Below are 27,570 nucleotides of genomic sequence, written 5' to 3'. Positions count from 1 at the left end.
ATTAGAGAAAAGATTGAAATTTCCAGGTGGCGCCGAAAAACAAAATGGCAGATAGTAAGAGCGCTGCCGGAGTAAATAAAATTGTATTATCTCCGGGCAAACATTTGCCAGATTTTTACAACGGTTCGAAGGTACGAAAGTCAATTTTATCCTTTTTTATCATTTGACTGGTAAATTGCGCGCGCAATTTTATGAAAAGTTGAAGCGAAGGGTTACGTTATCCTTCACTCACTCACAAGCAGAGTTAAGCTGTGAAGAATTTGAATGAATGTTAATGTTACCTTAGGTAGCCAAGATGGCGGCTCGTCTCTAATTCCAGCAAGGAAACAGTGGGACGCACGTTCTAACCTACTCTAATAAATTACCATAATTATTAGCAACCAAACTATTAGAATAAGTTAGGTTAGGTTAGGTTAGAACGTGTGTCCCACTGTTTCCTTGCTGGAATTAGAGACCATCCGCCATCTTGGCCATCTAAGGTAACATTAACCGAATGAATATGTTTACTGATCGAATGTTATTTTTGTAGGCGACGTTTCATTTTAAAACTTCAAAACCCGATGGAACCGTCATTGATGACAGCAAATGTCTAAAGAAGCCGATGGAACTGATATTTGGTAAGCAGTTCAAGATGCCAATATGGGAAGAATGTCTGAAGAGCATGAGAATTGGAGAAATAGCACAGTTTGACATCGAGAAAAATGTAAGATTTTAAATTATGGGCCCGGTTCCAGTTCCGAATGATGGGGTTGAGATCATATTGGAGCTGTAGTATATCCATAAGAGCAAAAAAGTCGAAGGAACCGTACCTCTACCAGTGACCCCTCGTGAAATACAGACTCCCTAAATTGGGTCGCACGAGATTGTCAGTTGCCTTGCTCCGCCACTATTGTGTTCAACTATGACTGCTGACTTTGAGTGGCCTGCTTTGTTGTTCGTGGAGTACTCGATGGTATATAATTTTAGGGATTGTGGGCTCACTCCCACTCAGACCCTTTGGTGCAAGTGATAGCTTCCACCGAAGTGCACGACTACGCATGAAGAGTCGGTTGAGATTAGTGTAAGTGAGCGTTGACAAGGCAGAGTGTGGAGAATAGGCAGTATATTGATATGTGTTAAAAACTGATTTTTGGAGATGAATTTCTTGCAAAGGGTTGCATGTACCAGTATGGTTCCTTTGACTTTTTTGCTTGTCTAGGAGTCTATGATTCTGGAGAGTGTGAAACCCCTCATACGGAGCTTGACTCTTACCAAATTATATTTAGGATTTTTATTTTATTGTGTGTGTCGTTAGGAGTTTTTGTGATGTTTTGATTACCTCTAGCGGCATTCAATGTATCGCTTACAGCATTAGCTGCTACTTCGATGCGAGGCTACATTGTTACTTCGGGCAGATGCATGCGTGTGATAAGTCAAGAAGAACCGTAAGTTTGTGGCAGTGGTTGCGGCGTTGCTCGGTAGCTTCATAAAAGTTTGGTTTTTTTAGTTACGATTACATGGGCCATCTGACTAGGGGGATGCCTCTCGAGAGGACTTTTATGTGAGAAACTGGCACCTATTTAGGTATATATAGTGGAGTATTTGAATTATAACTTATTTAAGTTATAAATTATAACATATGCTGCCATTATAGCAGGGTACTATCGAAGTCAAGAAGAATGTTGCTTTCTAAGAGATTGTCTGAAAATAGCAAGTCACATAGCAATGATTATAAATGTAGTTATTTCACATTTGTTAAATTGGTATTTTTAATGAATATTTGTACATTCTGAATTATTAAAAATAAACTTTTTCCTGTCATGCACATTATAATCTTTCGGTTTTGCTACGTGGGTATCAAGTGCATGGAAAACATTCCTCAAGAGCTGATAGTAAAATCATTCAGGAAATACTGCATTTCAAATTCACTTGACGGATCAAAGGATGATGCTTTGTAGAGTGAGAGTGAGAAAGAGAAGAGTTGTAACAATGCTTTAGAGGGTGAGTCCAAGTAGACAAAAGGTGATAGAGTCAAGAAAACATAGTTGTTTGGCCTTAATACAAGCATTTGATAATATTTTATTTGTGATTAAATGAAATAAAATTAGAATTGTATTAATAAATCTAATTTTCTTTATTTGATCACACCAAGTTCTATATGCGAGATCGTTTTATATGCAAGTAAACATTGTATTTAGTATGGAAAATAAAAAAATTATAAATAAAACAAGTACAAAGCAGGATAAAAATAAGTATATAACAGAATTAAAAGAGAAATTTAAGTTTAATGATTACCTTAATAGAATAATACAAAAATGTGATAGTAGAATTAATGATAAACATTAACAGAACAAACAACTAAACAGACGCCAACATAAAATATGTACTTTTTTATATTCACGACTAGGTGCATTAATAGACACAAGGCATTTTTACATCATCTTTACTCTGGATATTCTATAGGTTGATATGTGTTTTGGGCAAAGGCTCTTCATCTGTCAACTGCACAATAAGACACATTATAAATTTCTTACATTACGATGTTTTATCATGACATGTTACGACATACCATGACTTGTGGGATTTTCCTCGGGTGGTGTTGACATGTACACATTCCGTTTAAAAAATTACGTATTTACAGGTAAAATTGTTAAAATACCATTGCAGTTTAAAATATATCTGCAGTTTTAAATTACTATTACAGTGGAGGCTTCATGGATTAATGTCGAACATCAACCAGCATATTCTCTTGACGTCTGTGTTAGTGGAATCTTTTTTAATCTCGTTGGCATATTAACATTTCGTTAAGAAAAGGTTATACTATAAATCGATATTTTTAATTGTTAATAAAACATTTTAATTATTACTATCATTATTATCATAATTGTTGTCGTCATTAATATTATAGACATTATTACAATAATTTTCACCAATTATCATGGATTTTAACACTCGTACTTTTATTGATGTTATTGCCTTGACTTTTCATTATTTCATAAGTTTCTTTGAATTTCCATTTATACCAATTGGTTTCTTTGTGTAGGATTTTCATTTCTTCTTTGTTTATATTACAATTATTTATTGTACAATGTTCATAGAAAGCTGAATTTATCCTTCTATACTTTAATCTGTGATGTGTTCCTTTAGGCATGTTTCTACTTTTCTTTTGGTTTCACCTATGTAGTTTTTAGGGTTCTTGCAGGTACACGGTATCAAATAGACTGCATTTTCCATGCTATATATCTCTGCTATCTTGTCATTTGGTTCACATTTGACCTTTTGTATTCTTTCCTGTAATTTTTCATAGGTTGGAGTGAGTTCTAAACGGAATGTATACGTGTCAACACCACTCGAGGAAAATCTCGCAAGTCATGGTATGTCGCAACTTGTCATGATAAAACATCGTAATGTAAGAAATTTATAATGTGTCTTATTGTGCAGTTGACAGATGAAGAGCATTTGCCCGAAACGCGTATCGGCCTATAGAAGATCCAGAATAAAGATGATGTAAAAATGCCTTGTGTCTATTAATGCACCTAGTCGTGAAGATAAAAAAGAATAAAAGGAAGACATGGTCTTGGAGTACATAACTATAAAATATGTAGCTTTCTCTTATATCAAAGGTTTTTTTGAAGAAATAAATGAACATTTTAACAAAGTAAATATAAAACTAGCTTCAACCTACAAAAAATTGCAGAAGAGAATACAAAAAATAAAACTTGAACAAGGTAATAAGATAAAAGATATATATAGCACAACAAATGTAGTTTATTCCATACCATATACAGGTAACCCCGTATAACACGGGAGTTATGTTCCAGAAAATTGCCATCTTTGCAAATCCGTGTTATACGAAACAAAGAACTAGTATGAAAAGGGGGGTTAGGTTCCAAAAATTAAAAATCATGCTATTATATTTTCATAATGAAGATAAATATCGTTATTAAAATTTTCTTAAGAAGCAATACATATTAATATAAATTAAACAACACCAAAAGCAGAAGCGTCGAGATCTGGCAACACTGAAACAAGTTTCGAGAAGGACCATGTGTATCGACAGAAGGAGGGGAAAAGAAAATTTACATACTGTACTGAAGTATTAATAGTTGACGAAAGTTATGCAGGAAAATCTGATAGTACGTACGTGCTCGAAGGAAAAATGTCAAATGAGGTATCTTTTGCACTTAAAAGCTTTATTGTGTTTATTGAACTGTTGTATGGGGATTTCCCTAATTTCAAATTAGATAAAGTTTGCTTTTAGTAGTTTTTATTACATTTCATGTTGTATGAGGGTTTTACTCAATTCTCGAACAGTGTTAGAGTGAATCTGTGCTATAGAAGTGCTGTGTTATAGGGGGAGTTACCTGTGTTTGTGAAAACCCAAAAATTACATAGGAGAGAAAAAAAGGAAAGTAGGAGTAAGACTTAAAGAACACATCACTGATTTAAAATGTAGAAGAGTAAATTCAGTCTTTTATGATCATTGGACAATAAATAATTGCATTATTAATGTAGAAAGAGTAAATTTTATATTGTACCTATTTTTTTTTTTTTTGTTTTTTTTTTAACCTGGTGAAAACCAACATCACCAGTGAAGGCTAAGTGTTATTCAATGCGCTGTCGGAAAATTTTAACTGTAAATATATGTATTTTAAAAAAGGATGTGTATTAGTTAGCACCTCTTTACTAAATGTCTTGAAGAAAAAGATACATTGTAATTTACCATTATAAAAAAGTTTTGTAATATGGAAAATACATGTTCACATTCTATTATGTAGCCGACACGAGGGGCATATGCCTGAAACATATATCGGTTTTTAAGATATTCCTGAATAAAGAATGGTGTTAAAGATGTCCAGTGTCTACCTATGCACCCAGTTGCGAAGTAAAGAATAATTAAAAGACATGGTTTCGGAACTAGTCAATAATGCTATTTTTATATTAGTTAAGAAAAGGTTATACTATAAATAGATATTTTTAATTGTTAATAAAACATTTTAATTGGAAATTAATAATTGGAAACATTTTAATTAGAAAATTAAATAAATTTAATTTTCTAATTAAATTTAAATTTAATTAGAAAATGTCTTTGAATGATAAAGTACCGTATTTTACGGACTATAAGACGCACTTTTTTCTTCGAAAAATTGCCTCCAAAATTCAGGTGCGTCTTATAGTCCGTAAAATACAGTATGTGTTATTTTGTATTGTTTATAGTGATGTTCTTTTTTAGTTTGTAGATGCTTATCCTCTGGTCTCGAAGAGTTACAGGCAGTTTGCAGGTGTGTGGAAAGGCGACACCGGTTCTCACTGTTGTGGATTTACCGGAATGAAGGAAGGGCTCGGACATCCCGATCTTGATGACATAATGAAAAAGCCGACGGATTTGTCGTTTATCTTCGGTAAAACATATTGACGATACGTAACGTAAGTGGAATCAATTTAAACCTTAACTTTTTTATTGTAATGACAGAGTTAATCAGCGTCAATGCACCAGGTGATTATGAAAAGGAATCGTGGGCCATGGATCCTGAGGAGAAACTTCAGTCCGTACCTTTACTTCAAGAACAGGGAAACAAATTTTACAGACAGAAGAAATATAAGGAGGCTTCTGAAAAATATGCAGAAGCATTAAATCGTCTAGAACAACTCTTGTTGAGGTAAATTTATTTCTTAAAAGTTTATGGTACATGTAACTTAGTATAGAAAACACTGCATATGACTGAGTAGTGTATTTTTATGAATATTCCACTCAGTTGTGATGCCTTCAGTCTGTAATTTCCACTCATCGGTGGCCGATTGGATACAACCACCAAACACCATTACATTACATTAGTTGAAAGAGGGGGACCCCTGGCATCACTCAGAGGTATGACCAGGAGGAAAAAGGAGATTAAGGAAGAGGGAAAGGTAAGAAGATTAGGAGATGAAAGTGGGTCAGCATAAAGATGAGAACTCGGGCGCCTGCATCACATATAACAATAAACAGTATGCAAAACATCGAAAAACATACATGAGAATAATACAAAATATATACAAATGGGTGGCACGACAATTAAGTTGTTAACAAAAGCAAAGTGATTACATAAAATAAACTATAGGATAACATACAAAAACAGGGTAAGATTGCAGATATTGAAGATCGCGACAAATGTGAAGGACAAGGTATACACGAGTACAACAGTGAAATAATACAAATATAACAGAATGCTGTGAAAACTGAACACTACCAAACATCAGTAGTCAGTTGCTGATTTGCATCTAATCAACAGGGTGGTGATATGTGAATTTTCTGGGTTTTATTGTGTCTAACATCTAAATAGCAGTCAGTTTTCCATACAAAGTTCTTGTGGGAAGCATCCCCCTTGGGAGATTATCCAAGTTGATCACACATCTGTTCATATCCTTGTACCTTGATCTGGTTTATAGCTAGGGTTTTATGCTAGGAGTAAGCATAAGATTGTTTGAGAGAGGACAAATCGTACAGGAACACACAATGAAAAATTTAATTACCTTACCGTAAATAGAAAGAAAAATTAGGAGAAAAATTATTATGAAACCAATTAAGTTGCTCATTACCTACTTTTGTCCAAAAATTTTTAATAAATGTTTAAACTCAGAATACATGTTATGCAACATACCTATAGATTAATTACTTTTATTAATTACTTATACTGTTATTTTTTTATTTGCTGTATAATCTTAATCTGCAGTTTAACTATTATTTGGGGGGTGGAAATCTTTTGTCCAATGACATTTACATGTATATGTAAAATAAATAAATAAATAATAAAGAACAATTAAGAAATAAACTTAAAAATATTATAGGTAAGTGTAAAATTAATCATACAATTTAAGAATATCTAGGCTCAACATTAGAATCAAAACCCACAGAGCCATTGAAGTATACGGAGCATTAATGGATATAAGGTTTTATGTATTTTACAGTTTAGAAAACTATCTTAAAATTAAAGTAAAGCAATTTAATAATTTCCTTACTGGTATTATAAATACTCACCAATTCATTAATAGCCTTAAAAAATATACCATGACAAATGATATGTGATGTTGAGCCTGCATATCAAAGACATGTATATATCAGTTCACATATAATTTATAATTAATACACTTAAAATTATAGTGTGTGACAATTGGATAATTCAGTTAGTAGAATTTATTATAGTCAATAATTATTTTATTTGTAATGGTGAATTTTTTGACCAATCAGATGGTATCTTTATGCATAGTCCAACGCTTGCAGAGCTATGCGTAATTAAAATAGGCAACATCATCAAATAACAAAACAAAAGAAATAAACGATATTTTTCAGATGAATGATTATTCCAACAAAATAATTAACAGATGGTTAAATATGTAAAAACACAAATAAACAAATAACACAAACCCAGATAATATACAGAAAATTAGCTTACATCCTTAATTTATTTGAGAATATACAAAAATTAATGACACCATCTAACATTGTTTTTGCTCCAATATTAATTAAAAATAAAGAAAATAACAATGCTAAACAATAACATAGTTTATATCTTTTTTTTAAAAGCAAATGGAAAAGTCTTAAGACAAATGATTTCCACCTCCGAGATAACAAATCCCGACAAAATAAAAAGAAAAACACAAGCTAAAAGACATTTAAAATATAACAGATAAATAACAATCGGAAATAAAAGATAAAATGTGTTTAAATTTGTTTTTATAATAGAAACCACCATACAAGAGATGTCCAACCAGACTCATCTGATTGGATATACAATAAAAAAGTGATCTATGGGATATTGTTAGATGGTAAAAGGGGTAAATAGACAAGAATTATTACATATTCTAACTGTAGGGATATGTAGACAGAACCAGTAATTGTAGATTGTTCCATTAAAATATTTATAACAAAGTAAACGATCAAAATATTTTAGGTGGTTAGTAAGATCTGATATTTAAGATGAATTCTGGTTACTTCAGGGTTATTAGTGTAGGATAGGTTACTGAATTTATACGGAAGCGAGTAAACCTCGTTTAATTCTGTATTAACTTTAAAGAATAAAGATGGAGCAGTCATCGATCAGACAGGGAGGCAGTAATCAATGATGGACTGAAAGTTTGCAAAGAAAATAGCCCTTAAAATAGATTTGGAGGAAATATTTTTACAAAAATGCCACAAAATGCCACGTCTAATGGAGAGAGATTTACGATCTTATAAATATGATCATAAAAAGTTAGTTTATCATCACATATAACGCTGAGATTACACTAGGATTTAACATAATTTATTTTATGGAGATTAATGTGAAGCGAGGAGAGGGAAGGGTTACAAATTAACACACGATAAAAGTTTTATGAACGTTAATGTTTAACTTGTGACTGGCAAAGGCACAGCATATTAAATTTATATCTACTTGTAAAGACAGTGGGTCGTTGTTTAAAATCTTAATATTGTCTGTGTAAGCAATTATTTTGGAAGACAAGCTATCAAAGAGTTTATCTATATAAGCAGAGAAGAAAAACGTACTTAATACGGAACCTCGAGGAATATCGGAAATGGGAAAAGTTTGGAAATTCAAAATTTCCGATGCGAATTTTACACATTCTCGATAAGTAATAATCATTTAGCCAACGGCAAAAGACTAGATTTATGTCGAATTTGTCGATAAGGGTTTTAAGAAGCAGATTGGAAAGGACTGAGTGTAAAGCCTGAGAAATGCCAAGATATACAATATAAATGGCATCGTTTTTGTAATATTGTGTATGTTATGGTATACTGGCACGATGAAGTGACTTTCATTTGACACTTGGCTATTTTTCCATCTTTTATCAAGAATGGAAAACTAGCCAAGTGTTGAATGAAAGTCACTTCATTGTGCCAGTATACCATAACACAAATTACAACACGGTTTCAACAGAATCAATGAATTGTGTATGTTGTTTCGAGATTAGTGGTGGTAGAATAATTACGAATGCCAGTGTTGAAATGTTGAAAGTTTTGACATTATATAGGGGTATATATTTATTGGCATAAACATATTTCAAATAATTTTAACATAGTTGGTAGGATAGTGATTGGTCTGTAAGAGATTAACCATTGATTAGGGACGTAGGTAAGAGTTGGAAGTATCTAGCCTTTATATTATTGTAAATCAGTGGTCCCCAACCCTATGCCCGCCGATCGTTTCACGTGTGCCCGCCGCTGTGCTACCACGATAAAAATAAAAATATTTCGGTTTTCAATAAAATGCTATGTAAAAGTTTTTTTCATTTTTAATGATTAACCACTCAAAAGTAGAAATAGCGTCCAACACAGATAAAAGCACAAAGCGAAATGCGACCGATCTCTTTTTCCCCTCCGCCAAATCTTCATCAACCAAATTTCTCATACCTGAAATGAAATAAACCGGTCCGTTCTGAATATCATAAAATCAAAGTACAGATCACGACTTACAGATGAACACCTTGACGATTGTTTACGAGCAAGAATATCATCATACTCTCCTAATTACGAAGCAATGGCCAATGAAATGCAATGCCAAAAATCACATTTACTTTCAGATTTATATTTTTTATAAAGAATTTTTATACTCTGTAGATTTTGTATGCATTGTTTAGTAATTACTTGTTTTGTAAAAATTATTGTTAATAGTCTTGTGTAGGTTTTATTACGTTTTATCTCGTACATTTTTGGAATTAAATGTTTTCTGTACATTATATGTATGTATTATTAACTATGTCCAAGTATAAATTCACCTTGAAAAAATAAATGGTGCCCGCCGTCCGGCCGGTATTCTAGAATGTGCTCTTAGGTACAAAAAGGTTGGGGACCCCTGTTGTAAATATTGTAAATGTTATAATCTGGAAGTGGAGAATATTGTGTGTAAGTTTTTAGATAACTTTGGGATGAAACAACAACAGGTCGGAGGAAAAAACACACAAGATTCTATTGAAGTAGTCTAGGAAGGCGGTGTGATGTTTGTGATAAAAGTGTTATTGTAAGACTCTGTATATAGAAATCATGAGGGTTTTTGTTTAGTTTCCATTTAAACCATTGTTTTCTAATAACATTATGTAGTTTCTTGAGGTGAAGTGGGAGCCATTTGTAAGAAGAAATGTCAATTTTTCAAAAGTAGAAACTGATTGATTGTGGCTTTAAATATATCATAAATTGTATCTGATAATTTCTGACAGGAGAGGGGGGATTCCAGGAGGTCCAATCGATTGAGCAGAGAAAATTTGAGGCTTTTTTCTGATTGAATGATGACCAAATTGGGATATTTATGTGATGCCCAGTCTGGTGTTTGACTGGAATAATTTGAATGTCAAAGCTTATGGCTTCGTTATCAGATTTTAAACCATGTACTGAGAAAGCTGACAGGGAACAATTAAGAGTAAAAGCAAGGTCTAAGAAATTGTTAAGGCGGGTTGGAAAAAATACTTTTTGGTTGAAATTATATATGTCGTCAGAATACGAGGTTAACCGACTTTCTGTTAGAATAAAGAGGTCATAAAAATCATTAAGAATTATGGCTGGAACAGACATTTATTTTTGACTGACCTGACATTTTGGAGACATATTTTAAGGTTTTTAAATGAGGACATACTTATAGGAATAATAGCGAAATAAAGTGGATGAATTGTTAAATCAATGAGAGTATTTGGTGAGATGGAAGACAAATTGGGAGAGAGACTTGTGTGAATCAAACAGTTACAGTTGAGAATTATAAGAAACAGTTTAAACACGAAGAAGGACCCACAAATTCACTTAATGTGATCAGAGCATAAACGATGCGAGCATCATATAACTACCAACCGAAACATGTGGGTGAAACCGGCAGAACATTAAAATTAGAATCAAAGAACATTTAAGAGCCATCAAATATAATTATTCCAGCTATGCAGTCTCAACACATTATAATCATGTAGGTTGTGATGTCTCACTGGACAGTGTCAAAATTCTTAAGAAAACATTTGCTATTTATTACTTAGCCGTACTTCACGCTGGTTATTGGTTGTAGAGAGTCTTATTTTATCATTATCTGGTGTGGTATGCAGATATGTAATAATTTTTAATTTTGAAATGATCAAAAATCAGTGTAAAGTAATTTTTATATACAAATGAAATCATTTACATTTCTCTTAAATTCCTAACAACTCTGAAGAGCAGTATAATGTTGATTATATGTATATAATTCACACACAAAATAGCATTTTTTCAAAATTACTAACCTTCTATGCACACATTATGCAGAAACAAGAATTCATCTTATTGTTATGAAGAATGTAATAGTTAATACTAATTTTTTGGTTTTTTTTATGGCCCTATTCAAACACATCTACCTGACTTTATTCAGTATCTTTTCATTGCCTGGCGGTAGTGATGACGACTACTTGTTATCGGAAGATAGTAGTGAGCCTAACTAAGGCACGAGAAAGACTGGATTTCTTGCCCACATATAAGAGAAATGGAGTGTTCCCGATGACAATATTTTGCATTCACCTACCGCTGGGCAACGAAAAGATACCAAATAAAGTCAGATGGACGTGTTTGAATAGGGCCATAAAGAAGACCAAAAAATTAGTATTTTCCAGTCTAACGAAACTGGTGCAGATTGAAAATACGTAATAGTTAATAAATATCTCAAGTTGTCGTCGATATAAATTAATGGCCAATTCGGTGATTTTCATCTTTGGCGATATCTTTCTTAACGTTATATGTTATTTTAATTTAAATCGTACATAACATGGTTAATTTAATCAGATAAAGGAATCTGAACATGGTTTATGTTACATCAAAAGTGCTTGTAAGTAAAGAAAAGACCTCCTACTTGTCAACTTTACAAAGAACCATAATAAATTCAATACTGTACCCCAAAAACATTTGACAGATGCAGCCGTCCAGTATCCGAATCTTTCTCGCACTTCTTTATCGGAACATTAATGTAGAACACGAACATTTTTCTTTCATTTGGAAATGGATAAAACTCCATAGCACTGCAGGCAAAATAGTTGAGAAGTTAACGAAGTCAGGAATGGTCTTTAGCCAGACAATACTTATTCATTATATAATGAGCACACGCTAATGTCCAATGAGCAAAATAAGACACCTTCATATTAACAATGAAGAAACACTCAATTAAAATTTGATCAGGTTTGATGATGATGCTTATAAAATTTATAAAAGTAACAATAAAAATTGAAATATATTTACAGTTTCCTCACAGTATTCTACCTATTGCCAAATTTTTTATTATTTTATCGATAAGATGTTTATGGATGAGTTTATCGTCGACTTTAATACCTATGTTATTAACTGGATTGGCAAAAGGAAGATTATGATTGTAAATTTTGAACATAAAATCTGGATGCAATTTTATCGAGGCAAATTACGTGGTTGTGGTCTCATTTACGTCGACGAGAATAAGATTATGGAAGCTCTCCTATGAAAAAAGTACAGTTCAAAACCTTTTAAACCTTGTAAAACTTATACTACAAGCCATATACTATATTTATAAATATATTTATTTCTATTTTAAAACAAATACAACCTTCAAAATAAACAACAAACAAAATATCATCCAAAATTACTGAAAAAATTATTGGCACAGCGAAAAACTTTGTCGTTAAACGTATGATTTTGTCATATTGAAACTTTTTAGTACTTTTTGTTTAACAACTGCTCCTTGTCCCTGCATGTAACTGAACTCTTGACTGCCCTGTAAATACAAACTGAAATTCTCACTTTTCTTTGTATGTCAATCTAAATTTGCATGTGTATCAACTGTAAACTTCAACTGTAACATGCCTTCTTATGATTGTTTGTGTACTATTGTATTGGTGTGTCTATTTCCTCATATATTGTATGAAACTAGAATTGCTTGTACATAAACTGGAAAACCATTATTTCTTTTATGTAGCACATAACCTGTGTGGTGCTCTGCAGGACCGAGATTCTCATATGATCGACAAAGGTGTTATAAACGGTAACCACTCTGTTACAGTGAGGCATACTCGTACCTAGTTTTTCACACATTTGTATTGTCTGTTTCGTCTCGTCTTTGCTTTTCAGATGTCTCTCGGCCAGTTCTTTTTATTTTTCTCCATGGATGTTCACAAGAATTTAGATTCGGTCACAAAGCAAATTTAAGGTGATAATGTCTCGAGATTTTGACTATTCTTTCACTACTTTAGCTGTATACGTCGGATTGTTGTTGTGCTAGAAGACAAAGGTTTGTTCTAGTCCTAATTTACTGACCAAAGTAAAAAGATTTCACACAATATTTGTAAGTACTCTTCTTTGTTCATGGTGTCATTGATAAATGCCAGGTGTCCGATTCTTTTGCTGCTCGTATGACCGTGCACCATTGCCGAACCACTTCCTCCTTACACAGTTGGTCATGTACATATTTGATTAAATGTTTCTCCTGTTTTTTTTCCCCAAAGTTTTTTTGGTACCGATGTGTTTAAATGGTTCAAACTTACTTTTGTAGGACTAAATAATGTGATTGCAAAAGTAAACCAATAAACTAAACCTTAATAAATCCAGCTATAAACTTATTGAAAAAATAACATTTTCAATCAGATTTTACAGGTCTTCAATTTTGAGTTTCTCAGATTCTTTAGAATGTATATAAAAAGATAATTTCTCAACTTATGGATCACTCTGTCCTGTGCCCAATTTATTTTCTCTCTTTTTTCCTCTTAACATCTTATTTTCGGTTAATGTTACCTATGGTAGCAAACTTGGCGACGGGGAAATTTTTCTACCCTACAATCTAGACTGCGACCGGGATTTTTTTCCCCACCCCTACATTACACGTCGCGACGGGGAATTTTTCTTTCTACCTTACATTTAGACGGCGAAAGGAAGATTAGTTCTACCCTACGTTCCACGATTACAATTCTAAAAAATACAAATTAAAAAAAATAGGATAACTTATTTTGTTTCTGAGCTTTTCCCATTTTTCCACGTTTTCCGTCGACGGAACTAGACTCTCCGGTACGTGACGATGCTCTTTTTTCCCCCTTTCGTTTTAACACTTTTCTCTCTTTTTTTTTCACCTTTGTCTTGTGTTTTCTTTTGCTTTTTTGTCTTTCTTGCTGACATTAGGTGCGGGAGCTGCCGGAATAGTCTCTGGTTCTTTCCAACTAGGTATTTTTCCGTGACCGGGATGTATTCGATCAGTGTATGCCTGCCTTTTTAGAAACACCCGAGGAAACTGCCGAAATACTCGTCGTGCACTCTAAACCAAGATAGTGCCGTACGAATGTCAAAAGATTCGCCCATGACATATTGGCACATTTCCCTTTGAACGTTCCTTCGAGAGCCGAACTATTCCGCCAGCATTTTCGGCGACGCATCACGCATGATTTCCGGTCACTGCGATAACTCGATTTGCATGTTTGGCCACATTTCTGGCAAACTTCCTCGGTGTGTTGGAGGCCCAGTTTTACGTCAAATTTTGGTCCGACATCAATTCTTTCGTCTAATCCTAATTCGGAAGAATCTGCTTCGATTAACTGATAAAAACGTCGCCCAGTACACTATTTCCAAAATTCATCCGACTTCAAATCGCAACTCGACGTGACAAACTTGTGAAATATCTATTCCCAAAATTGCAGAATTCGCTTATCAAATTTGTCAATAAATTTATTCCAAGCGCTTAAATTCACAATGTAAATTAAAATTATTATTAATTACGTTATAATAGAAAAATTCCAAAAGTAACAAAAAGTCAAGAAAATCTTTTTGCACGACAACACGCCTACTCCACTCTCGGGGAAAAAATTTGCATACTTCTGATCAATCGCGATTCTGTGGATCAAAGCGCTCTCTACGGATTTCATTAATTGATAACGAAATCCCGACAAATTTCCCGTCGCCATCTTGAATGTAGGGGGAAAAAATTTCCCCATTGCAGTCTAGAATTTCCCCGTCGCCCTCTAAAATTTCCCTGTTGCCGAGTCCGCTACCATAGGTAACATTAAACTTATTTTCTACTTTCCAATCTGATTTCAACTTTATTAACAATATTTCTGACAGATGACTTGGGCATTCAAAGTCTTTCAACAATATTTCCCAAGGATATGCCACATTTAAATTGTTCAAAGACACAATTTATAATGTAATTAGACCACTTACAATTTTTCAGAGTCACGTCAAACTAAGAGACGTAAAATTATGGACTACCTTTCGGCAATCTTTTTTTTCCGTTATTTATGCAAATAATTGCACTGTTCCATTTTTACAGAAATAAAATGGAAAAATCAGTACTGTGCCAAGAAGTTTTTTGCATAATTTTCCATAATACTTTGTTTATTGAAAACTGTATTTATTGGGACCATAGGTATCTGCTCGAGGAGCAAAGCGAGGACGAACTCGTGGTTACCACGATGATTGTCATTTGAACCTTCATTTAATAAACCAGACTTTTAGGTAGTCGGACCAAGAACCAGATCAAAAGAAAATATTAAATGCTGAGACTGTTTCTACAAACGGGCGCGAGTGCGAAATTTGCGCATGTGTTTTTTGCACTTTCCTGGACGCAGTCTCGTCCCAAAATTGGTTTCACTGTTTTACTTACTTTAAAATATAAATATATATATGGGAACAGAATATGTAGTAATTCACATTATACAAGTTTTAGAAAAGTATTTATGTTTGTTTGTCTATTAAACATGAAAATTTTATGGTGTGCCAATAATTTTTTCTTGAAGTTGTACATACAATACGGCTACACCACACTTAACGACCACTCAGACTAATGACCAGCTCTCTGATGCGGGGAATCCTTTTTCTCGATCCGAGTCTAGGGAATAGGCCTTTGTAGTCTTAGACTTGTTCCCGAAGTCGATCAATGTTTACTACACAAAGAATTTGCAATATCCGAGAGTATATATTTCATTTATAAGTATGTACATTATTATGTACCTTATAGTATGAGATGTTGACAAAAAAAGAGCATGATTTTGTCTGGAGAACGCAGCAAGAATTGAAGAAAGAGTAACAGTTGGAAGCGTAGCAGCAGTAGGAAGAGGAAAGTATAAAAGTATAAATGAAAATCACTATCACTAGCAAGTGTTTTCTCAAAATTGAATGGAACTAAAAGGTGCATGTCTAAATGTTCAATGGTTCACAACAGTAGAATGGCAAATGAATGAACTCTTACAATGCTGTTGTAAAAATTATGAAGAAAAAAGGAAACTTACAAAGCAGATGACACTAACAAGATTCTTCTCAAAAGCTACATTGAGAACTCCTACTCCTACAAGTACTTTATCAACACACTTTATCATCATCTTACTTATCTGGGCCCACTACGGATCTCGATAACGCTTCCAATAAGTCTGACTACTTTTTTTATTTATATTAATTATCATAAATTTTTAACATTTGTTTATTGTATACTTAGAGATTTGGTAAATATCTATATTCTTAGCTATTGAAAATTCTGTATCTGTTAAAAACGATCTGTCTGTAGAACAAAAATATAAGGATACGTCACTATTATTAAATTTACTTTGTTGCGGTAGGGAAATACATCGAGTTGGTAAGTGACGATAACTAACAGAAATATTTAATTTTATTCCAGTAGCAGATAGATCAGATAGAAAACCGTGTATAGGGTGTGTGTTAATATTATATTCTTTGTAGAAAGCTACAACGAGAAGATTATTTTTACTTGTAGGAAAGTCAGTGTATCAATTAAGGTTATGAAAATAATAGATGCTATTAAAAAGAAATATTTGGCTAGGTGTGACAAGTCTGGGCGATATTTGGTAGGTTGAAATCATCGCATATTATGCAGGACATTTCCATTAAATATCCGTACTTTTAAACTGTTCTGTAAAATCCATTTGTTCGGATATGTGCATAAAATATGTTGAAGAATGTTACTCGATATTCCAAGTTTCACACTTCCTCTCAGAAGATCCATTGCCGCTGCACGGTCTAGATTGCCGGGATCCCATTTCTCAATTTGCCCGATTGCTGGGATCCCGTTTCTCAATTTGCCCGATTGCTGGACGTCATCTCTTTGAACTTTCTTCTTTGCAGACACTTAGAGAGTCATGCATATGATACAAAAGTGTCGAATGCAAGAGTTCTGCACACAAGAATTACAGATGTCGTTAATGGCATGACTTCTAACAAGCTGGCTTTGTTAGACTGCATGGTGCCTGTCAAATTGGGAGCAGATGCAGAAATGTACCAATTTAATTAATGTAACAACTAACTTTTCAACATGCATTTTCTATTACCATTGTATATAGAACTATATAGTTTCTTTTCTCAACATTAATGGGCAAATCAAGAAATGGGGCCCCAGTGGGCTAGACACAAGGTGACTCTCATGCACATGAGCGAGAAATTTGGAGAATCAATCAACATTCTCTGATACATTTTATTCACATACAACAAGAAGTGGATTTTACGGAACAGTTTAGAACTAGGAGCATTTGAGAGGAAAACTCTCTACATTAGATAAAGACCAAACAAGCAAAATTGAAATTTGCATTCTTTAATTAAATAGTAATGTAACAGTCTACAAGCACTTTTTCCAAATTTTTAATAGAAAAGTTGCAATGTTTGTTATTGAGAATTAATTTATATGCTGAGAAAGAATCTTCCACATCTACTGAAGATAACAGACAATATTTCAACCTTGGAAGAAGATGAACTTGGAATTCACTTTCAGTTTTGCTCTTCTTTCCTGCCAAAATATCAGCCACAACAAACAAGCACTTTAATCCAGTATTTTTTTGAAACACTACATCCAACTTCTTACTCATTTTTTCTGCAAAAGTGCCTGGTACGTCACAAAATTTCTGCTTTGCTCTGTTGATGAGTTTAATTTGTTCATATATACATTTCTTGCTACAGTGATAGTATCTGCAATGAATCTGAAATGAGACTTGATGTACACTAAGTCATTCTGAACATAAATGTCATTGAAAATTTTCTAGGCTTTAGTTACACAAACTGAATCGTCTGCTAAGATGATCAGAAGTTTTTGATATTGAAGAAATGTCCACTGTAGTAGTTAACAGCCTTCAGCCAAGTTTCCTAATGAGTGAGAGGTTCTGCAGGTAAAGCAACATCTGGAGCATCTGCCGTAAAGCTTGCACTCTTGACGGGGCTTTAATGAACATTTTCTTGACAGAGGAGACGAGTTTATTCATCTTCTTATATTCTACTCTTGATTTGCTCTGCTACTTGATTGAGATCATGGGCTAAGCATGTCACATGGACAAGAGCATGGAAAGAGACTTTAAGTATGGCAGGAGCCCTGTGTGAAGCAGCATTTGTTATGGCTACAAGAACTTTGTCTTCATCAGGATTAATCATCTTCAGTCCATTTTTCATAAAATGAGCCACTGTTTCATGGTTAGTTTTAGTCAACTGTTTGGTGTAGATCAGGAGAGCTCTGAAGGGTCCGTCGGGATCGACCTGTTCAACAACCGAGTTGGCAACATAGTGTCCAAGACTGTCCATTGTTTTATCAACAGAAAACCACAAGTAAGAGTCCTTAAGATGGTCTTTTATCCCGGAAATAAAATCTTTGTATGCAGGTTGCACATAATTTTTTTGAAGTGTCGACTCCGAAGGGATTTTCTGGTGACAGTACTTTTCCAAGAAATTTCTGAAATGAATTTTTCAAAAATTTTAAATGGAATATTTTGTGAGATAAGCAGAGGGTTAGGGGTTTATCCTTGCTGACCACTTACACTGCACGGGTTGGCAAAACCCGATCTCGTTGTCGTTTCAGGATGGCTAGGAGGGCAAAAAGTGAGTGGGGAGGTGCGTCGGTAAGTCGACAGGCGTTTTGGATTGACAGGAGACAGGTTAACAAATAAAACATTTATTGGATAACTAGAATAACATACAAGGCGAATACAACTATTTTACAATACTATGCAGTCATATGCAAGTAGATATAAAGCTGAACAAGTTCTAAACAAACAGGTGGCTATGAGCTAAGCCTATTGCCATTGTGGAAGAGAGAGTTTACAAAGGTCCTAACAATCTCACACCAAGAGGTATTTTACCTCTTGGTGTGAGATTGGACGATGTAATTCGATGTATGGCGGTCGCCGACGATGTGGAAGAGTTGCCGTAGGTCTTCTTCGACGGGACTTCGTTCCTGGGCATGGAGACGGACACAAGTACGATAATGACTTTCTATGCGAGCGCCCTAAGTTTCCGGTGGCGCGAGCTTTTATAGTGTTAGTGTGGGAAGCGGTGGGTTGTTGACGATGACTTGCAAATTCTTGACAGCTAAGTGTCAACTTTCCCACCTAACTGTTGATAGTTACTGGAGACCTCTGCTCCGTTTCTCTGCGAGGAATTATTTTCTATCGGTGATTGTTTACAAAATTCTTGAACAAAAAAATGAAAGTTTTCTTTCATTTACACAAATTTTTCTGCTAAAATCCGCGGTCTCACAATTTGCTGCTATAATAGAATGACACAAATCAGCACTAAACCCATTTTTTATTAATGAAGTCATGAAGTTTGTGTCAAAAGCATCTGTATCATTTTATATTTTTCTTCAACATTTGATTTATGCAGAGCTTGTTGCATGAGGTGGCATTTCTTTTCACTGGACACTTATAAAAAATATTATATTTTATTATTGGTTATTATTGATTGCTTTTAAACTACTTTATATTTTATATATACAGTAGAACATTGTTATCTAACTTCATTGGGGTTGGTCGGATAACCGAAAAGTATGAAAAAATACATTATTAGTATAGTGTATTAGGCCTGGTTTAAATACTAGCCTCCCTTTCGTGGTCAAGCCAGTGCTGCCAGCTAAAACATGCAAAAATTTAACAAAAATAATATTAAAGTAGCCAAGACATAACCAAATATTGTAGCGCCACATCACTAGCGAACATTTGAATTTGCTGACTAGAACGCGGTCGGTTAACCGATAAGTCGGATAATCGATGCTCTACTGTATTAACATTATACGGTATATAAAATATGTAATTTGCAGTAATATTTTCATTTATGAAGATAATTTTGTTTGTTGACCTTTATTACAGACTTGGCACAGAATAACCTTTCCATCAGTGGGGGAATTCTTGAAGCCATTGTTGAACTAATGAGGCTTTAGATATTTTAACTTTCAACGTTTTCACTACAATTTTATTAACAAGTGAATACTTCAAACACAAAAATAAAACTGCTCTGCAGTAGACTGCCAGGCTGTTATTCTAGCGGAAGTTGGGATTTTATGACTTGGTGACAAAAGACGAGGTGTGGCTAATTGCCGTTTTCGGAGGGTATTTTGGAGGGAGGATTCGTAAGATTGTAACTGCCGTGGAATGTAAGCAGTGCAGCCTGTTAATTAATAATTTAATTTAAGAATCAAAGGTAAACCTTTGCAGAAAATGAAATGAAAAATTAATAAAAACTTTTTAAAAGTATGAAAATGAATTAAACTTTGTGTTTTAGGCAAAAATAGGCAGTAACATCAAAATAGGCATTTTTTGGAATTATAAAATACTGTTATTTCGGTCTAAATGTTCACGAAAAGTGTTAATACAAAATCTTAGCTGCGTATACGCTAAGGGAAAAAATAGGCATTTGCCTAAAATCTGCTGTCTAGTTATTAGCTACAAATGTATTTAACTCTTCGTTTTGCTATGTAGTCACCACATATTTCACAACTGGTAAGAGTGTTTATTTTCAAAGCCATCATTATGCACAATAACACAAAAACACCCAACAGCAAACTGACGAAAGTACGACCGGTAGAAGCTTAGAATACCAGTCGATGCTCCTGCACAACCACAATCCCGACTACCATTGCAAATAAACTTTTATAACCATTTGGCCCCTCTTTTAAGAATACACCTCCTATTAATTCATAAACAAATCAAAATTAATATCTGTACTTCCGACGTAACACACTTTCGACATCATAAAAAAGATGCAGATACAACAGGTGCAGTGTTGTGAATAGAATGTCTACTGTTATTTTTTAGTCTTTATAACAGAGTTTGCAATCCAAACACAAAATCCTTGCAGTCGATTGCTTCCTCTTCTCTTTTTAATTATTAGAAGTAAGCATAAGGTTGCTTGAGAGAAAACAAAGTTAGTACAGGCTTTATTAGTTCTGGAGATTATGCATTTTGGACATATCCCTCATTGGTCCTCTTTATTTTACATCAATTGATCTGGTTATAAAAATATTACATAATTTAAATTAAATCAAAATCTAATTGCATTTTTGAAGTCGTTAAGCAGTTCCATTTTATATTAAAACAATTCCATTAATTTATGTTACGAACTATTGCTCAAAATTTAAAACTTATCCGTATTTTTGGGGCACTGTGGATTCATAGTCTTGATAGATTTATAATTAACCGAAGCTAATTAATGAAAAATTAGTATGATGTCAGTGTGAAAAATATACATTCATGTGTTATATTAATATAAATTTTACATTATTTTTCAGGGAGAAACCAGGCGAAGAGGAATGGTTAGAGTTAGAGAAGTTAAAAATCCCTCTTCTACTGAATTTTTCCCAATGTAAACTTGTGGAAAAGGATTATTATCCTGTTATTGAACATACTACTACTGTTCTAAAGAAAGAAGAAGGTAATTACATTTTAATAAAATTTATTCATTAGGCTAGGTTAATCTAAGTGTATGGATTAAATTACATATTTTTTCTACTACAGGTATGTGCTGCTTAATAAAGACTAGTATGTTGCTCACGCCAAGTTTACTATATATAGGAAATATAACTCACTGTGTATGGCGTTACGAAAGCGCTCGAAAGAAAAGAAAAATATGTAATAACACCATACACAATGAGTTATATTTCTTATACGTGTGCTGCTTAATGATAGAAATACATTGTTATGTGATGTCATTACTAAGCAAGTATCATAGAATGTATTTAAACAACCTTATACGGTATACTACTCATGTAGGCCACATGTAACACAATGATATGTATTTATGAACAAAGAAAAGATACCGGTGGCTACAACCAGCTCTGTTATGGTCTTATGGAATCTCGTTAAGCAGTGCATACCTGTAGTAGTTACTATTTGAAGATTTGTTACAAACGATCACATTTTGCACATTATACGACATTATCCCGCTTCATGCCTACCACACTTATATAAGTTACAGCACAGTTTTAGTTTTGTAATCTATACAAGTGATCATTTTCACATGTTTCAGTGTGAAAATCATCATTCGTCTGCTCTGTTCTAATATATGTTACGTCATGCATTGAGATTTTTTTCAATTGTAGTTTTCTTTTGTACACAGTCAAATTGAAAGTCAATACACATATTTTTGATAATACTACTTCAGGCTTTTCTATGATTGCTTTTGCATAAATAAAGTTTCATAATGTGTTATTGCCAGTAAGGAACAAATAATATGCTGTCATACATACCGAGTCCTATTTCCTTTTAGTTTCCAATTATGATTTGTCCTGTGACATCTTTGCAAAAGAATATATTGTGTCTGACAACAAACAGTGCAAAGTTTCTAATTACACATAATTTGGAGAAGATTTTTGGAATATTCACTTAAAAATAGATGGACTAAAACTGAAAACTTGAACTAATACAAAATTTCAAAATTTACTTTTTGCTGTTGCAAGACTTTGAGGAAGATAAAGGATTTTGGTTTGTTACTGTTAAATGATTTGAAAAGAAAACAGCCTAATGCCCTTATTGGCTTAGGAAAGTTGTATATTCACAGTCATTTGCGATATCGTACAATCACGAAAGCCTGGGTATCCAGCTGGGTACACTCCAGCATTTAATATAATGCAGTTTAACATTGATACATAATTAAACATAGAAATTGTATTGTTTTTGTACTGACGATTGAAAAAATTTATATAAATTGACATTACGCCAAGTATAAGTTACGAAGGAAACAGATTGTGTTTCGGCATTAAACTTATTTACTTGACGAATTGAATACACAGAATTACTTTTAATATTTCAAAATATGGCTAAAACAAAGATAAACATTTTAGTATAAAAAGTTAATAAGAAAGTAATAATTAAGGTTTCAAGTTTTTGTGAACTGTTGCCCGTGTATCAGGAGTTGAGAGCGGAAGAATTGTGGTGTTTTAACAAAGATATATGTAATGACTCTCAGACCAACAGGGTTCTACAATCCAAACATTACTTAAGAATGGAAGTTAGGGCTTATAATGGTGTAAAATTACTATCTGATACATTTTTTTGCAAATTTAGTGGATGTGTGCTATTTTTATCATTGTCCCATTGTTCATTTAACTCCTTGGGACTCCGGCGAATTAAATACTTTTTAATTTTAATGTAGTTAAACATAAAAACGAAAAAAAAATTATAGAAATGTGTTAATTTTGAAGAAAAAGCTTCAAAGTATAATTTCCTTTGTCTCGCCTTAGCGCGAAACTTGACACCGATGTGTCATTGTTTACACAGCTGGATGACCTTGAGAACAGCTGGTGTCGTCTTTCGCGGGACATTCTCATGAAACTCTCGGGAGGAGAAGGGTAAAAAGTAGGGTGAATACTAGATGGCGGTATATTTCTAAATATTTTTTTAAAATTACGATTTTAATTGAAATTTCCGACCCCCCGACTTAATTAAACGTATATATAATAAAATCTATTAATTAAAAAAATTAAAAAACTATTGGATGCTGTTTTTGACATCAGAAAATAGCTTTAAATAACTTTACCGAAGTAAAATCGACGCACTAGAACTTTAGAAAGATGAATAAAGTTTTATAAAAAAATCCCATAAAAAAACCATTAAGCGTTAATTGCGTGTCATTAAAGGTTAATTAAACTCGCAATAAAATTTTTTCGCGCGGGTAAAAATTTTTCAAAAAATTTGGAGACTTAGAAAACATCCGAAAAATCAAAAAAAAAAAAAATTTTTTTAGGGGTCCTAAAGGACCCCATTTTTTGTAACGCTATACAACTTGCCCGAGATATCTCGGGCTAAGGGCTGAACGCGTTAAATGGCTTAATAACTTTCTGGTTATGGTATCTATGTAAAAGACCTTTGCTCCTGTTTGTGCTTGCTGTAATGGGATTATGTGAACTCCAAATGGGAAAAAGAATCCATGTTATTGCATAGAATTTTTTGGAGTGGTGGTTAAGGTTTGATAGTAAGTGTGATTTTATGCTTTTTCCAAGCACATGCAATTTGCAAAGTAACAGGCCCTAAGTGTGGTATACTAGCTTTTTGTTTTTGTCATTGAACTGAAGGGTTGTGGGTTGGAAGAGAGAACTGCAGACTGCATTCTCAATTGAGAAAGAGCAAGAAAGAAAAATCACATTTTTGATCTAGCCATACACAGAATCACATTCTACACCCTAAGTCTAATTTACCCCCATATATTACACCAGCTTCCATGTGATATGTAAATGCACGTTTATCAATTCTTATAAGAAGGACATACCATTTATCCAGTGGCATAGCTATATATTCAGTGTCCCGGAGCAAGTAGAATCATTGCACCTCCTTGTTCCTCAGAAGAGCTCTCACAAAATTTTGAACATTTAATTTAAAAACATATATCTAATTAATTTGATTAAAAACCTTACTTAATAACAATTCATTTGAGATTCGAGGCATTTCAACAATAAGATATTCAACTTAATAAATATAAATATAGTAATAAAACAAAATATAATTCTTTAAGTATAGAGTACCTAATAATATTTACTACATCTATATATATAATCGAGACGAGTTGATGATAATGATGATAATAATAATAATAATCATCAGCGCAGAGCCCAAACGGTTAGAAGTTGAAAGTTGAAATTTGGTACACAGTTAGGGTACGTCACAAGAACGCACACTAAGAAGGGATTTTTTGAAATTCCTTCCCACGGGGGGAGGGACGGGATTAAGTCTTAACACTTCCATCAACAATGGAAATGTTAAGTAACAATGGAAGCGTTAAGAATGGAAGAGTCAACAATGGAAGTGTTACATAACAATGGATATGTTAAGAGCACAAATGGTTAAGATTTGAAAGTTGAAATTTGGTACATAGTTAAGGTACCAGATTTAAGTACCAAAGTAACAATGGAAGCGTTAAGAATTTAAGAGTCAACAATGGAAGTGTTATGTAACAATGGAAATGTTAAGAGCACAAACGGTTAAGAGTTGAAAGTTGAAATCTGGTACATAGTTAGGGTACCAGATTTAAGTACCAAAGTGTTAAGTAACAATGGAGAACGAGAGAAAGCGACATGCAAGATTTACGGGCGCTTGAAAAAAAAAAGAAAAAAGAAAAAGAGTAATATGTTGGAACATATTTGATTTTCAAATTTAAACAGATTAGTTCGGTTTTTCTCGACCTTTCTTCTTTAGAACATTCGATGAAAATCGAACAATATTAGAACATTCGATTTTCAAATTCGACCTTTCTTTAGAAAAACTTAGTTCGTTGATGAAATTACTCTTTTTTTGTGACTATAATGTAATAATCTTAATCTTTGCTATCGTTACTTTTGCCCGAGCAACGCCGGGCCTACCTGCTAGTATTATATAAACTGTATTGACAAAATGTATGCAAGTTTAGTTTTATAACAAATGCATAATAATACATAAAAAATTTTGAGATTGTTGTTTTATAGCTTTTTCATTTGCAAATAGGTCAATCACTTTCTGCAGATCAAGTTGACAAGCTATTGTTTTTTTCATTGATATAGTAGCAAGAGCTAATACGATGTTGTCACATGCTGCTTCTTAAATAAGTTTTGATTAATTTTAGTTTTGAAAAACTTTGTTCTGCTGTCACTGTTATCACCGGTAAAGTTAAAAAAAGTGAGACATGCCTCAATAATATCGGAGAAACTACTCGAGACTGCGGCGTGATTTAAAAGTAGTTCGGCAACTTTGCGTATCGAAGTAATTTCTTTTACCCAAGTATAAAAACACATTTTAAATCGAAGCAGTGAAGCTCCAAAGCTAGGCGAAATGTGGGAGGGATATGCTGATTGTTACAATTCTGATTCTTCTGGAATATTTTTATCAAATGATGCAACAAGATGCAGGTGATAAGCACTTAAAATTGTACATAATTGTCAAACAGATTCAAATCTAATAGTTAATTGATTAGTTATTGAATCCAAAAACTTTTTAGTTTGCTCTTTCTATCTTGGCCTGTGCCTGCAGCAGTTTTAATCAACTGCTCCACAGTAGCTACACTGTATGCAATGCTGAGTGTATTGTTCCTTTCTTCCTTTTACCAGCAAACAATTTTATTATAACAGGAATATTTTTGGTTTAATTTAAAACATTATTCTAAACAATAGAACATTATAATTTGGAACACTTGTTATGTTTGTTCAAAAACCCAAAGAATGATCCTTAAAAAGGCCAAAAATGTTTATATTATAATAAAATTGTTTTCTATAGTAAGGAAAATGGTGTTGTTGGTCACCCAAGTTTAAGTATATTAACTATCTAGTCTGCAGTTCTCTCTTCCTATCTACTGCCCACCATTTCAATGACCAAAAGCAAAAAGCTAATATTTGCACAACCGCCTATACCGTGTTTAGGGCCTGTTACTTTTCAAATTGGACACACTTACTGTCAAACTTCAACCACCTCTCCACAAATTTCTATGCAATGACAGGGATTCTCTTTCCCTTTTGGAGTTCACATAATCCCATTACAACAAGCACAAATGGGAACAAAGTTCTTTTACATTGATACCACAACCCAAAACTTATTAAGCCATTTAAATGAACAATCTGACAATGTTAAAAATGGAACACCTTTAAGTTGTTTACATTTGGCTTTATATTTGCATATTTTTCTTTAAAAAAAAAGATTTTGAGAGTGTAAAGTGGCTCTGAACATTCTAAATTTAAGACACACTCCAACTTTAAGTTTGGAAAAGTGTGAAGAAAAATTAAATTTAGTCTAATTTAAGGAAAAAAACGGGTATTATTAAAGTTTTTAAACATACGATTTGTGTATATTCTAAACATTTAGTTAATAAAATTTGATTTTATTTGCAACAGATAATGTTAAAGCACTATTCAGGAGGGCCAAGGCTCACGTAGGTGCATGGAACCCAGAAGAAGCTCGCGCCGACTTCCGGCGGGTTGCGGAACTGGATCCCAGCTTGAGTAACGTCATTAAAAATGAACTAAAACTTCTGGATCAGGCCGAAAAGAAGAAAAACCAAGAAGACAAAGCGAAATTGTGTGGTAAAATATTTTCCTGATCAAAGTACCTGTTTATTTATGTATATTGTAAATAACAATATATAAACAGTTGTTTAGCAAGTCATATTTATAAGCCAGTTCTTGACAGAAAGGTGCAAACTTTTCCATATTCATGTTTTAACTCACAAGTCAAAATTGCAAAGTGAGGAACTTGCCTCATTTTACATTTATATATATTGTAAACATGAGAAACAATACTAGAAAAATTTTATTTGTATTATTGTTGTTACGCTTTTGTATAAATTGTATATATAATATAATGTAACTAGTCATTTTCGTTACAAATAATTGCACCATTGTTTAAAATGTGCATTGTATCTTGCATAATAAATAAAATGATGATATTTATTTTATA

General features: G+C 33.3%; 1 protein-coding gene across 1 annotated transcript; it reads left to right on the top strand.

The window, feature by feature from the left end:
* Positions 1-20: 20 nt before the first annotated feature.
* Positions 21-27,570, top strand: LOC136968978 (AH receptor-interacting protein-like). Its single transcript, XM_067263051.1, has 6 exons — positions 21-131; positions 530-703; positions 5,213-5,381; positions 5,453-5,639; positions 21,450-21,592; positions 27,009-27,570. The coding sequence occupies exons 1-6, from the start codon at positions 45-47 to the stop codon at positions 27,212-27,214; spliced, it is 966 nt and encodes a 321-aa protein (XP_067119152.1). The 5' UTR covers positions 21-44; the 3' UTR covers positions 27,215-27,570.

Source organism: Centruroides vittatus, unplaced genomic scaffold (genome assembly GCF_030686945.1).
Source record: "Centruroides vittatus isolate TY-2023 unplaced genomic scaffold, ASM3068694v2 contig_166, whole genome shotgun sequence".
NCBI classification, from domain to species: domain Eukaryota; kingdom Metazoa; phylum Arthropoda; class Arachnida; order Scorpiones; family Buthidae; genus Centruroides; species Centruroides vittatus.
Note: the sequence above shows the minus strand (reverse complement) of the source record. Positions and strands in the feature narration are given on the sequence as shown.

Coding starts and splice junctions, on each gene's coding strand:
- LOC136968978 (XM_067263051.1), top strand. CDS start 45: ATGGCAGATAGTAAGAGCGCTGCCGGAGTAAATAAAATTGTATTATCT. Junction 704..5,212: donor AGTTTGACATCGAGAAAAAT/GTAAGATTTTAA, acceptor GTTCTTTTTTAG/TTTGTAGATGCTTATCCTCT. Junction 5,382..5,452: donor GGATTTGTCGTTTATCTTCG/GTAAAACATATT, acceptor TTGTAATGACAG/AGTTAATCAGCGTCAATGCA.